This window comes from Barbatula barbatula, assembly GCF_947034865.1.
Source record: "Barbatula barbatula genome assembly, chromosome: 9".
Taxonomy (NCBI): domain Eukaryota; kingdom Metazoa; phylum Chordata; class Actinopteri; order Cypriniformes; family Nemacheilidae; genus Barbatula; species Barbatula barbatula.
Window position 1 is genome coordinate 12,228,764 of NC_136772.1, and position 13,836 is coordinate 12,242,599.

General features: G+C 38.1%; 1 protein-coding gene across 13 annotated transcripts in view; it reads right to left on the bottom strand.

Annotated features, from left to right (window-relative positions):
• Positions 1-116: 116 nt before the first annotated feature.
• The window catches only part of lrrfip1a (leucine rich repeat (in FLII) interacting protein 1a), a 33,116-nt gene continuing 19,396 nt past the window's right edge, over positions 117-13,836 (bottom strand). For 3 of the 13 annotated variants that reach the window (XM_079464674.1, XM_079464672.1, XM_079464671.1), the window contains 6 exons: positions 11,499-11,534; positions 11,281-11,406; positions 10,033-10,203; positions 9,770-9,862; positions 8,468-8,591; positions 3,618-6,471 (listed from right to left, as the gene is read on the bottom strand). In XM_079464674.1, the coding sequence (XP_079320800.1) occupies positions 4,004-6,471; positions 8,468-8,591; positions 9,770-9,862; positions 10,033-10,203; positions 11,281-11,406; positions 11,499-11,534 (3,018 nt within the window). In that variant the 3' untranslated portion in view covers positions 3,618-4,003. Of the gene's footprint in view, positions 1,573-1,661; positions 1,767-1,844; positions 1,925-2,000; positions 2,155-2,240; positions 2,291-3,617; positions 6,472-8,467; positions 8,592-9,222; positions 9,316-9,531; positions 9,625-9,769; positions 9,863-10,032; positions 10,204-10,625; positions 10,698-11,280; positions 11,407-11,498; positions 11,535-13,836 lie in introns of those variants that run through there. The other 10 variants (XM_079464668.1, XM_079464663.1, XM_079464670.1 and 7 more) reach the window with 7 other exon arrangements.

Here is a 13,836-nt window from a genome sequence, read left to right on the forward strand (position 1 = left end):
TTATTCTAGTGTGTCTCGTTTTAAGAGTATTTACTTGCATTCATTGTGTAGCTTTAACTTTTACAAGTTCCTGTAAAAAAATGTGTAAGGTCAATGTGAACAGACAACGAACAAGTTCAAATTAAAATGAGAATTTTATTGCACAGATAAGTCAGGGTTTAAAGCATTGTAAACAAGGTGAAGCAGCCTGTGATCGGATGTGGCGATACTAAATGTGGCTTATTCATAAGTCTTCAACAATATTTGCCTTGATCACAAAATCAGCATACTTGGGTTTCCCATAGTCAGTCTGAACAAAACGGCTTCACTTGGAGGTTTTTCTATTTAACACCATCTAAAGTTTCTGCTTTGCTGAAAACCTTCATCTTCATAAAGCTGTCATGACATTTAGGAAATGTTAAGAACATTTAGTAGACAGATCTAAGCACAGACAGCAGAAGTTAGCATCATTCCAAGAACTTTGGCTTTATTACAGATCTAGTAAACCAGTGTTTTTTTAGAACATTTATGAAAGTTAATTCAAAGTATTTCACACTCTCACATACTCCTCTGGCCTGTTTTAGCAATGCAACAATGCTCGATTCCTTAATTTCCTTTGGAAATCATCATAGTGCTGGGCAACATTTCGGGATCTGGAGGGCTTAACAAGTATAACCTCTTAGATTCTTAAAACATTTTATGTCAGCCTCGCACATTAAAGCCCTATTCACACAGGATTAGTATTATCTGGGGACCTCGAGTGATTTAGAAATTACCTCCCCACATCTGTACATCATGTGGTGTGGATTCTACTCAAATTTACAGACTTAAAGTATCTGAGGGATATGATGGCAGGTCTTTGCGTATAGTTTGCATAGCCTATAGTTGTATGGTGTATAATGATATATGACTGCACCTATCCGCATTTGAGACCTGCGAGATCGAGGGTCTCAAATGTTACAAGCGTTTACATGAGAAATAACAAAACTACAGTCTTGGCAGGTATGCATATGACCCAGCATCTGAAATAGTATCAAAATACTTTGAGATCACAGACAACCTCTGCAATTATTAAAAATGACTAGAGGTCCCCAGGTAATACATTATCCCGTGCGACTAGGGCCTTATCTTACATAAATGCAGTCATGTCAAAGCAATATTACAAGACAATTACTATTCTATACTTTTTTTTAGAACTACAGTTTGTGCTTTTTAATGAGGTACGTTCCGAATTCCTCTGTAACATTCAGAAAGTCTTGCCTGGGTTTGCAACTTTTACACTCGGAAGATTGGCACAGTTGTGGGATATATTGGGATTCTCACTGCATTAGTTTATAGTCTTAATAACTTTGTGAAATGCAAGATGATGGGTGAGGTTAAACAGTGAGCTCTTTTTGAGGTTGTCAGCTGGGAAACAGACAGGCAGTGGAGGTGAACAGATCACGGAGCAGATCTGGAACAGATCACGGAGCAGATCTGAAACATCTAGGGTGTTGCTGCTGTTCCCCGACCAGCTTTTATCTTCTCCATTCTTTTGGAAAGGTGGCTGTTACTGGCCTCCAACTCTTCAATCTTGTCGAGTGCAGACCGTAGCTGTGAAATAAGTTTAGCAAGCCGTTTATATTTCATATGCAAACACTTGTCATCCAGAGTAAATTAGTCCTTGTGTCGTTCTTTTGTACCTCTCGCTGGAATTTGCGTTTCTCAGCTTTGAGTTCATCTTCCACCTTTTCTGCATTTTCACATCCAGATTTGTACCGGGAGACCTGACCCTCAAGTCTTGTGACCTACAACATGAATTGGAATTACTGGAATAGTTGAAATAACTTTGTAAATGAAAAAGTAAATATTATAAAAGAACTTGCATTTTGTTCCAGAGCCGTAATTTCTTGCTCTGATTTGACAAGCTTAAATTTGAGGTCAGTGATGTGCCTGCTGGCATCCCCTAAAAAAAGCAATAAATATCAGTTTTAAACATCCGCGGCAGGGAGTTTATTTGTTTAGAACAAATGAAAACAAACCTATGTCTGTACATTTCCAAACACTGGATAAGTGATTTTAGCTGACCCTGACTGAGCAGATAGTGTTCTTACTCTGTATATCTCCATCTGGACTGGACGAGTCTTCACCATTCTGTTGTTTCTTCTTCTCGAGTTGATCTTTCAATCGTGTAACCTGAAAATAAAACATGATATTTTTTTCTGATGGCACAAACTAAAGGCCAATGGTTAAGAACAATCAAGTGCTTGTCAAAAACACACCTGCTCTATTAAGTTCTCCCTTTCATCAACCAGTTTTCGTAATCGAATTTCTGAAATGCAGTTCAAGATGTCAATTGGTTAATCATCAATATCGCAATAAATAAGACAGTACATGCACAACGGCTCGATTGTATTTCCACAGATATAAAATGTAATCTGCAATAGAAATTCACACATTTATGCTGGTTAATTAAAACAAGCTCCAAGGTTAGACAGTAAAGGATTTTCACATACCGGGATGGGAGTGGCCAGAGGCATGGAGGGGAGGAGTCAATGCATGCAAATGTGAGGCCGTCCTATGCTGGGAAGTGAAGGATGAGGGTGGATATACATGCAGAAACTTCATGTGGTCAGTCTCAGAGGCTTCACCTCATACGGGTGTGTAACTTAGTGTTCAGCTCAAAGAACCAATACATTTGTATTTCTACATGCAGTTTGGAATGTATTTCATATGCAAAAATAAGTGGTATTCTTCAGGAAAGAAAGGTTGGTGTGTATACTGTATATAACAAAACAGCAAAACTACTGTCCTTTGTGACAAATGTAAGAAAAAGTAATTGAAAAATGGTTACACTGCAAAGGACCTCCATCACCATTTAATACAATGTATTCCGACAGCTGGTAACTATGACTAAGTATTCAAATATTTGTCAATAAAAATAGTAAATATAAAAAATATAGATATTAATATTAAACATTTAATATATTATATATATAATATATATTTTATTTTATATGCAGCTGGTTTCTTTAACATTAAATAGGCCTCATAATAAACTTCACATTTCCATTTGCTTTGAACATAGTAGTAGACATCTCCCAACAAGTCAAGGTAAAATCTAAATATGATGACAAAGCTCCAGTCAAAATCTTACAAAACAAACCTGTTTTAAAGGAACAGTTCACCCAAAAATGTTTATTCCGTCTTTATTTACTCACCCTCAAGTTGTTCCAAATCTGTACACATTTCTTTGTTCTGATGAACACAGAGAAAGATATTTGGAAGAATGCTTGCAACCAAACAGGGGCCACTGTTGACTACCATAGTAGGAAAATTTGCTTTATAGATTCGTTTTTTTCTGTTGAATAGGAAGGAAGATATATTGAAGAATGTAGGAAAGCAAACAGTTCCGGGGGCACTTTTGACTACCATTGTAATATTTCCAACTAAGTTTGGGTACAAGCATTCTTCCAAATATCTTTCTCTGTGTTCATCAAAACATAATAATACATTAAAACAGATCTGAAATGACAAAATTTTAATTTTTGTGTCGGTCCCTTTAGGCTTTTAAAGATACATACAATTCAAAAGGCTTTAATAAGAAAGCGACAGGTCTCACTGCTAGTCATAACTCTGACAGACAACAGGCTGGTCATTTCCAAATAGATAACAAAAACTTTTATTAAATTTATGAAATTTTTTGTATTACATGCTTTTGTAAAATTTTCAAATAAATATGGCATTTTACACCCATTACTTTCAGCATTTAATAAGTGAATGATTTTTAAACTTCAAGCATTAAGTTTGACCTACTGTAAGTGAATTCAGCATTTTGATCTAATGTAAAATATTCCTGTATAAAATATGTTTTCTTAAACAGTTGTGATGAAAATGACATGACTGATAAGACATTACCAAGACAACACTGATATCATGAGATTCTCAGAAGTCATAAAAGTAACAGTTCCACATTACTATCATTGGGACCTACGTAAGTGCACTTTAGATGCTGAGCGAATCCACTCTGCATTTTCATGGCATATTAAGACATTTTACATTCCTCTTTTCCCTTGCCTTTTCCTTTCTTGCTACTTTTTTTTGTTTCCTTCCTTTCATCTTCTTTATTGGTCCTTGTTGTTTCTCTCTCAGCTTCCTGCTCTCGTGAAATCTTGGTTCCTTGGTTTTCATGGATAGAATTCATCTCTTGGCCTACATCTTTTGTCTCCATCTCTGAGATTGGATCACTGTGCCTCAGATCTTCTGACGTTTGGTGAGGCTTCTCAAGTGTACATTCTTGTCGTTGATGGTCAGGATTAATGTCTATCTTGTTGATTTGGCTGTCCTCTGTTAAACATGTTTCTATCTCTGTCGTTGTTTGTGGGTTTTCAATAGTATTAACATCATCCATCTGCTTCTTTTGCTCAGAATGCTGATCTGGATGTTCCAGAGGTTCATCATTATCTTGAGTATGGTCTTCATTGATGGCATCGCTTTGGTATTCGTTGCTTGCTTCATACGCACTTTCTTTTAACAGAGTAACATCATCACTTGCTTGATCTTTACAGTGCTTTGGAGGATCGCCTGACGATGCTTCAAGATCCATGTCATCAAAATCAAAAGTTTCTCCTTCATCTTCATCCTCAGCATCTTCTCTGAGCTCTAGGGAACCTGTAACCGACTCCACCAAAACGCCTTCATCCTCTCCAGACAGTTGTGTATCCGGCATAACCTGATCTTGGACAGAGTCCTCCTCCTCATGCTCCTCGCCTTTTTCCATCAGAATAAAGTCATTATTTCCAGGAAGTTGAGTATCAAGCATAGCCTGATCCTGGATTGATCGTTCATTATCATGATCTTCACCCTTTTCCACAAGGATACCTTTATCATATCCAGGAATATGCACATCAAGCATAACCTGGATTGATTCTTCCTTCTCAACCTTCTCACTTTTGTCTGCCAGAATATCCTCCGCCTCTCCAGGCAGCTGCATATCAAGCTTGCATTCTTGGTCCGAGGCTCCCAGTGATTCCTGATAAGGTAGTAGCTGATCATGCAGTGATCTTTCCTCTTCTTCACCTTCACTTTTTTCTAAAACAAGTTGGGATTCGGATACAGCTGTGTCTATATGACTGTGTTCATTAAAAGCTTCTCCACTAGGTAGAGCTTCCACAACTAGTTCATCTTGCTGTGTTTTTACCTCTTTCTGGTCCTTCTCAATACTTTTCTGAGATGTTGATTGTTCCTTAATTACATTTTCACTTTCCTTTTCTACCTTCTCTGTGACAGAGTTAGCTAAAGGACATTTAGGAACGGACTCATCATGATCTCCAGAGAAACCGGTCACTTCTGGATCAATACTTTGAAGCTTTTTCTCCTCTACTAATGCATCACTGATCACATGACTCTTCACTTCCATGTCATCTACCATCACCATAGACTTCTCAATGTTGTCAGACCTGTTGACAGGGTCAAGGGTTTCCACACACCTGTTAGCAGTATCCACAAGCTTATCAGAAACTTCATGAGGCAGTAAAGCATCTTTTTCCGAAGAAACCTCTTGGGTTGGATTTGCTGAAACTTCCGTTTGGTCTGTGAGGTTAGTGATACTTACTGTTGAAAGGACACTCTTACCAGTTGTAGATTCAGAATTTGATATCTCTGCTGAATTAACTACATCAGGAATTACTGCAAATTGATGTCTAACATCATCAGCATGTTTATCTGTGATAATTTTTTTGACACAGTCCATTTCAACCGTTCTTTTATCATCGTGTGAATCATCAGCTGGGACTTCTGTATGCATTGCTGTAGGTACGTCATTTCTCAAGTGCTCCTCATGGTTTCCTCCTTGATCACTTTTTAGATTTTGGTCTGGATTATCCACGCTTAAGACCTTTTCATTCTTACGGTCTATCTTTGCTTCGCTCTCCAGCTTGTCACTTTGTTTCTGTTTCTGTTTGCTTTTCTTCTTCTTTTTTTTCTTTTTATTTGAAACACTGGCACCTTGGGTTTGTGGAAGCTTCTCTGTGTGTAAAGATTCAACAGGTTTCTCTACAGGGTTGCTTTCATTATCAAGTACATCCTCACCAGGCTGATCTTCAAGTATTGGACCAGAGACTGACTCTATAGATGATTCTTTTTTGATTATCTGTTTGGCACATATGCTCTCTTCTTGATCTTTTTCCGTAGGTCCATCTGTGTGAACATCAAACTCCACAGTATTACCGCCTGAATCTTCCAATACAAGCTGCTCTGCTTTGATCCCATCCGTGAGTTTTGGTACAACGATCTCATGATCACCAACAGAACTTTGAGGATTTGGTTCCTGTCTGTTATCCGACTGTTGCTCTTCACTCTGGTTTACTTCATCCCTAAAGACTCCATTTTCATTTGTATCTAAAGATTTCTCTGTAGAGCTCAGTGGGACTTGTGAAGACACTTGATTCTCTTTCACATCCTTATCCAAAACCTTTTGGTCCTGGTCTTTGCACATCTTCAACTGATGAGTGCCTGGGAGACGATTGAGGCATCAGTTGTTAAGGCCAAAAGAAATGGGTTTCTAGTTGACAAGTATCCAAGATATTTAGCGAAAGGCAGAGAAGAGGGAAGGTAAAGGAATAAAAAGACCACAAGCCAAAGCTCTGAAACCTACAAATCACATGTGTGAAGGATGCCCCAAAGAAAACCCCAGAGTTTGCCCAAGTCAATACCCAGCACACCTTTCCTACACCTGCTCTGGTTTTGATAGAAGAATACTGTGATTCCAACCAAAATGGACAGTAAACAAAGCCATTTGGATGATTTTGCAGTTATTTGGTAAAAACCGGTTCCGATATAGTGTAAGGATAGAAACTTAAGACATAACCCTATTGTGCTATGATTGGGTTAACCTGATTAACATAGTAATACAAGATATATGATGTATCGTAAATCATAGCATCTGCATACACAACTAATGTGAATCAGATTAAAATAGTCTATTAAACATATTTTTTTAAATTTTAAAGTGGGTTTTGTGAAAACAAGGAAGCAATAAAGTGCGTGAGAAGTTGGAATGACAGTGCATTTAAAGCAGGCTAATAGAAGCAGTTTGGTTAGACTACAGCCAGTGGCGGTTCTACACGGAGGCCTAGGGAGGCCCGTGCCTCTGTAGACATGTCCCTGGCCACCCCTGTGGCCCCCCCGTGCTGACCAAAAAAAAGTATCAATTAATTATGATTTTACATGCGAGCGCAAATAGCGGAACTAATACGACTCAACGTTCTACACGGGTAAATTAAAGCGGCGCACCCAAACACTGTAGTCGCCTGCGGTCCTGCTCGGCTCAGCAACTACTCTTGGAGAGCGGAGCTACAATTTCTCCTGGTGCATGAGTCGAAGCAGGTAAGACTAAAATGATTTGATCTCATAAGTGACTTGTTCTTACACATAACCATGTTACTTTTGTTCCTTACATTGATAATAAAATCAAGTTTGTAAATGTCTGGTTTCGATATGTTTAGAAACGTATTCATATCTAAGCAAACTTATTGAAGCAGAAGCGAATATCTAAATGTCAGTATCCTTGCTACTAGGTCTACACAATGCCCTCACGGAACAAAAATATATGGGAATATACTTCAAAATGTAATGCGATATATTACATAACGAATTTCCATATATGGGAAACTAGTGCTTATATTTTTCAATATACTGCAATATATGCATGACCATGAATGGCTAATACATATATAATATTTATAAATGAAGACAAAAATAGCATTACATGTTATATTTACAAAGTTGAATCCTTTATTGTGTACATATGTTGCACACATGTTCCCATAATAGGCAAAGAAATGTAATGCATGCCCCTAATTTCTTTTTCTTCATATAGTTATCATGAAACGTTATCATGTTGGTCTACTGTGTGTCCTTAAAATAGTGCTTTCTGCTGTAAATTCCTTTTTGTGACAATATGACAATAATGTTTATTTTTTAAGTAAATACTTGGCTTATAAATTGAAATACATGAAGATATACATGCATAAGTAAATAAATGTGTGTTTACTGTACATCTTTCTACAGATATCAGCAAGTCCAAGAATGACGTACCAGTACAGCCCATCTTGAATATATTCCCAACCACTTTGATGGGGGACAGAAAACGGAGCTCAGGCCAAACTGTTATTATTGATCCAGCATTGTTATGCCAAGTTAAGTGTGGACTCAACTGTCCACAATAGGAAATGGCACTACCTCTTTTGCACCTGAACTCACTCTTGCACTACTGTACAAAATACATTTTTATATGATTGTAAAGTAAAATAACGTTTGTAATCTTTAAATATAATTTGTTGCAATTTTTTTAATGTGCCCCTCTGGTTAAACACTGGCCCCTCCTTGGCCCCCCTAGTAAATTTTGTCTAGAACCGCCACTGACTACAGCTCTACAAGATAAGAATGCAGGCAGCAATGTTAAAGAAATCTTAGCATGCAATGACAGACGGTCAATAAATCAGCTTACCTAGCACACTGCTCCCCTCTCGGATCTCAACAGATGATGTCTGAGAACTCGGTTCAGTCTCTCCCATTTCTCCACCTGTTACTCCATTGGTGGCTAGATCATGTCCAAGGACAATACCATGTTTCTGTACAGAGTAAATTAATGCAAGTACACTTAATTTAGTAACAGGTCCAGTTATATTTAGACACAGAGCGAATGGAGCATATGTTGCCTATATTGATTTGTGGATACACTAACATTCATTTGATATAACGTGATTTCAGCAAGGTGCTAATGATTTATATTTTGGACATTCATTTCCTAAAGCTAAACAGACATTCTGTCTACTGAAAAGAACATCATATTACGTGTCTAATTACATTCTCTGTTCTGTTAGAAAATGTTTATGAAAATTGCACAAGCTCGACAATTGTAGATCATTTGTTTGGAATCCCCTGGTTAGGCCTGGTTTCCCTCTGGGTTTATTTTCTCCTCACCACCATTTTGCGTTCCTCACCACCGTTTGCATACTGTTTCCACACTTTTTGCCTGGCTGGGGGCTGCTAGAATTTTATAGTTTTATTTAATTGACACTGCATATAGGAATTTATAGTCTGTCTGATAATTGAACGGTGTTTTGACTTGTATAACCTTATATGTTTTGCTTATAGTCAATGTTTTCTTGTACAGCTGCTTTGTAACAATGAAAATTGTAAAAAGCGCTATATAAATAAAGTTGACTTGACAATTAGCCATTTGACCACACAGACGAATACCTTCAAAATATCTTTGAGCTGAACGACCTCATCTCTGAGCTCGTCTCTCTCATTCCGAATGGCATCGGAAAACTCCTTCTGCCTCTCTAATGCCTGAACAGCATCGGAGGGGATTTGGCAAAGATGAGACGAAGAAGACAGAAAGATGATGAAAGTGATGAAAACATCAAGATAAGACTTTAGTAAAGCACAGATAGAGTGTAGCTGAAAGTAGAATTAGGCTAATGCTATAATACAAATTAAAAAGTGAATATAGAAAGCATGAAAAAAACAATCTTAGCACTGCTATAAAACATTCAGGGATCATACCCCAATTTTTTTATTCTTCCATTCAATAGTTTCCTGAAGGTCAGAAATCTCTCTGACAAAGCCGTCCTGTTTGAGTCGTAACTGACGGATCTCCTATAGAAAGGATTTTGCATGAAGGAGAGCAAAGATCAGAATGAAGGACAGAGGTTAAAGGCAGATGTTCAGAATAGCAAAGCATTTAAAAGGACAAAAAGCTTCAAGAAAGAGACTTTTACACGGTAATGACAACAATACTCACGGTTAGCAGTTCTTCACTCTGTTTTAAAGTCTCTTTTATTTCATTGTACTGAAACTGCAGTATACTATGTGCATGCTTCTCCCTTTCAAAGTCCTGAAAAAACAAAGAATAACTTAATTGTTTCATTGTTAATAATTGCGAAGTTTTAATGCAGCGTCATCACTCATGTTAAAGCATGAAAACAAACCTACAAAGTTTGGTTTATTGTAATGGTGTGTTGTGTTGTAACAAACTGTTGCCTCTGTAAACAAATATGTACAGACCTTCCTCTTCTCCTCAAGCTCACGTCGTGTTTCGGAGAGCATTTCCTCCAGTTCCATTAAAGAGTCTTTTAAAGTGTCCACTTCATATATCAGATTGGTCTTCTCGTTGTCCAGCTGTGCATTGGACACCATGGCCTTCCGGTACTTTCCCTCCACCTCCATTAGTGACTCCTTTAAAAGGTCAGACAGCACAGTAAAAATAAGCATATATTTGTAACCACGCATGCATAAAGGAACACAGAAGCCCTTTAAACACACTTTTTAACTTCCAAACTTCATCACAGTGTAATGGACAAAGAAAGTGTAACAGTATGTTGTAAAGAATAAAATCAAGTCAAAGATAAAGCAGGCGATAGACTTCTGCAGCACAGCACAGAATGTACAATCAAGATAAGAGCCTAAAATAAAAACAGAGAAAGACTAAAAACTATATTCCTTCTTATTACCCAATGTTTGGTAAACCACCCACTTGCTGGTTATCAGGAAATTAAACAGTACAAATGATAAACTGCTGTTTCTTTGGCAGCCCGATTAAACATCAATATAATTCTTACTGGGCTGGCACTGATACTGTGCTTGAAACAGACATATACCTTAAGCTCTTTGAGGTTCTGCATGTGCTTCGCCTCGACATCTTGAATCTGATCCTTAAGCTCATGGATCTCCTGAATGAAAGGCATGAAAAATGAAGACGAGGAGAAACAATGAAGACACAGTGGTGGAAGAGCAACGCAAGGGCCGAGAAAGTGAGACAAACTGATGTGAAATACAGTGGAAAGCTTTAGAAACAGCGGGAAGTCAGAATGAGCGCTTAGGAAAGAGCTGCTCAGTCCTGAAGTTCCTGAAGATTTTAATTCCGGCAGTGTTTAGTTACACCCTCTTTAACACACAAACACTATCTAGTATCAGGTGTGTTTGATTAAATTCTGCTGAAGGCATCTCCAGGAACACAACTGAGCACCACAGGGATGACATTGAAAACAAAAGTGCTTTAACCTCCGTTGAATGCTGTGAAGCTGAGTGATGTGAATGAGCATTATCCCAAGTATATTGTACATCTAGTATATTCATTATTATATTTGAAGTCAACACAAGACAAAAATTATACAGATTATGCGTTTTATCCGATAACCACAGCAAAGGTGGATAATAGCATTACATCATGGGGGTTTTGTAAAAGAAAGACACTCTACATAAATCAACTGGTTAAACTTGGGAGGAAAACAAGACAAAAAGACAAACAATAACCTTGATTTCCCGTATGGAAACCTCTGTGTCTGCAGTGAAAGACGTATCTCCGCTTCCTCTCCGTGAAGACGTCCCGCCCAGAGAAGTGAGAGTAGCGCCAGATATCGTTGATGCTCGTGAAGAGCCCTAAAAAAGATCATATTTCAATGTTCAAGTTCATTGTAGTTAACTTGTTCAAACACTGTTGAGAATAATCTTAAAAAGATATTTCTACAAACCTTTTCCAAATAGTCACGCTCTAACCTGTCATCAGCCTGTAAATAAAGATAATCCAAAATAAACAGATTGTCCTTACATGTTCCCTGAATTTAAAACCATAATGCGAGGCTATTTAGTGAACAATGTCATCCAATGAAAACAAGCATTACAATATTAGAAGGGGTAGAAAACCAAGTCAAGTTAGTCATTTTTAAAATCCTAAATGGTTTCATCTTGTTTTTGAAGTTAAATACAAATTAAAGGTGCAATGTGGTGATTTTTGTGGCATCTAGCGGTGAGGTTGCAACCAAAGCCCAGTCCACACTCCCTTATGAAGCACTTCGGTGGCTGACAGAGCAATGATGTCGTCACGTTTGAAATGTCGACCCGCTGTGTTTGTAGATAGAAATAGCTCATTCTAAGGTAATAAAACAATGCTTCATACCGTAAGGTCTTGATACACCTCTGAAGACATAGTTATGTATATTAAATTGCATTTCTCTCAATAGATCACGCTTAATCCTACACATTGCACCTTAAATCATTTAAAATTCATTTGAATCTGCAAACAACTCTGGTTAAGATGAACAAAAAGTGCCTCACACACTGTGAACAGCTGAAAACTTAAATATCCAACAAAAGTCATGGCCGTCAGAGGTTTTCTGTCCACACAATGAAAAATTGTCCATTGACAATTTGTCAAATCCATTGACCAAATAGATTTCTGCAACATCTCCAGGTTTAAAGACAATCAAACTGAAAAGGCATTCAAATGCAAGATGCATGAAACAAATCAATGCAGACCGTACTACAACTTCACAACTCAAGGCCACAACAGTGCTTCAGACATCACGGGATCCCCATTATAAATCTCGTACCGTAGACAGTCTTCCATTAACATCCGGCAGGTCAGGGATAATGACATGGTCAAGATCTCTAGAAAGACCAGTAATACTAGCTGTGCTGCTCCGCATATAACTAGCCACTGAGATGCTGCAATCCTCCTGGAAACCACCAGAGGGCGCCATTAATATAATTCAAAGGAAACGTCAGAGGTATTTCAGCTATTTAAGAAGTCTCAACTATCCTAGTTCAATAGTTGACCTTCCACATGCACCCTGAGGAGGAATGCAGACAAACACATATTACCACAGTTTAAGCTTTCGACATAATTCTGTACTAGTCATAAGATTTTTATCCAGGCAAGTTGCGAAAGCAATTTAGCTTTAAACTTCAACTATCCATTATACCCGGCCCAAGCACCCCCTTTAAGGGTTTAACCTGGGAAACCCATGATTATAAACATGCCTGTAGTTGATAATGAATCAGCCTTTGTGAACAAACAACCCCTAAACTAGAACAACACTGAATGTTCAATTTCATTTGTCATTCAAGGTGCTCACCACAGGGCTGCTGCACGCAGAATTTGCCCTGGATGAATTCCTAGAGCTTGAACCTTTAAAACCACTGTGTTCAGAAGACTGGAGGAAGACAGACACATAATGAGAAAGAAAAGAAGGCAGAGAGAAATGCAAGGGTGAAAATATGCAAGCAGTAACTGAAAGTAAAATAGAATACAGAAGGGAATGCAGATCTGTTACATGCTGTCATTGTTCATCTACAAGCTTTTAAAAAAAGGTGCTCTTAAAACCACACGTTTACATCTCAGACACAATATGAGAACGTGCAGAGCATCACAGCACAAGAGCTTCTGTCCACTTCTCTTAGGTACACAAATGAAGCATTCAGTTTGAGGCCCTGTTTCACACTCGCAAACACGACTCCACTGCTTGTTAAAATACTCAAAAGGTTTTAGAAAGGACAACCATATAGATTTTCATTTATTTCTTTCATACACAGCAAATTACTGTACTGTATACAGTATGCAGGCACGACAACTTCATTCTTCCTGCTGTTCCTGTAGCGCAACTATTAGAGCATGACACTAGAAACACCACAGTCAAGGGTATGCAAAAACTGCAATGCACTTTGATAAAACTTTCTGTTAAATTCTTTAAAAATGCATAGTATAGAAATTAAAAGGAGCTCAAAATGGTTAGTGGTTAGGGATCTTAAGACACACCCAAACATGGTTTGCATTCTGTGAATTTCATGCGCATTTACAGTTTTTCTCTATCATGGTGTAGTTTCTTACAGCGCGAATACTGGAGCGTCGAGAGCCGCTGTAGAGACCGTCCTCGTAAACAGAGCCCTGATAGTCAAAAGAAAAAAGAAGCACACTCAGAGCTCTGACCCATGACCGCTGTATGAGTTAGCATGCACACTCTCTCTGAAGTCTCACTTCTCCATTCTGAGTGCACACAGCATCAGTCTACAGCTGCCTCTCATCACAACCAG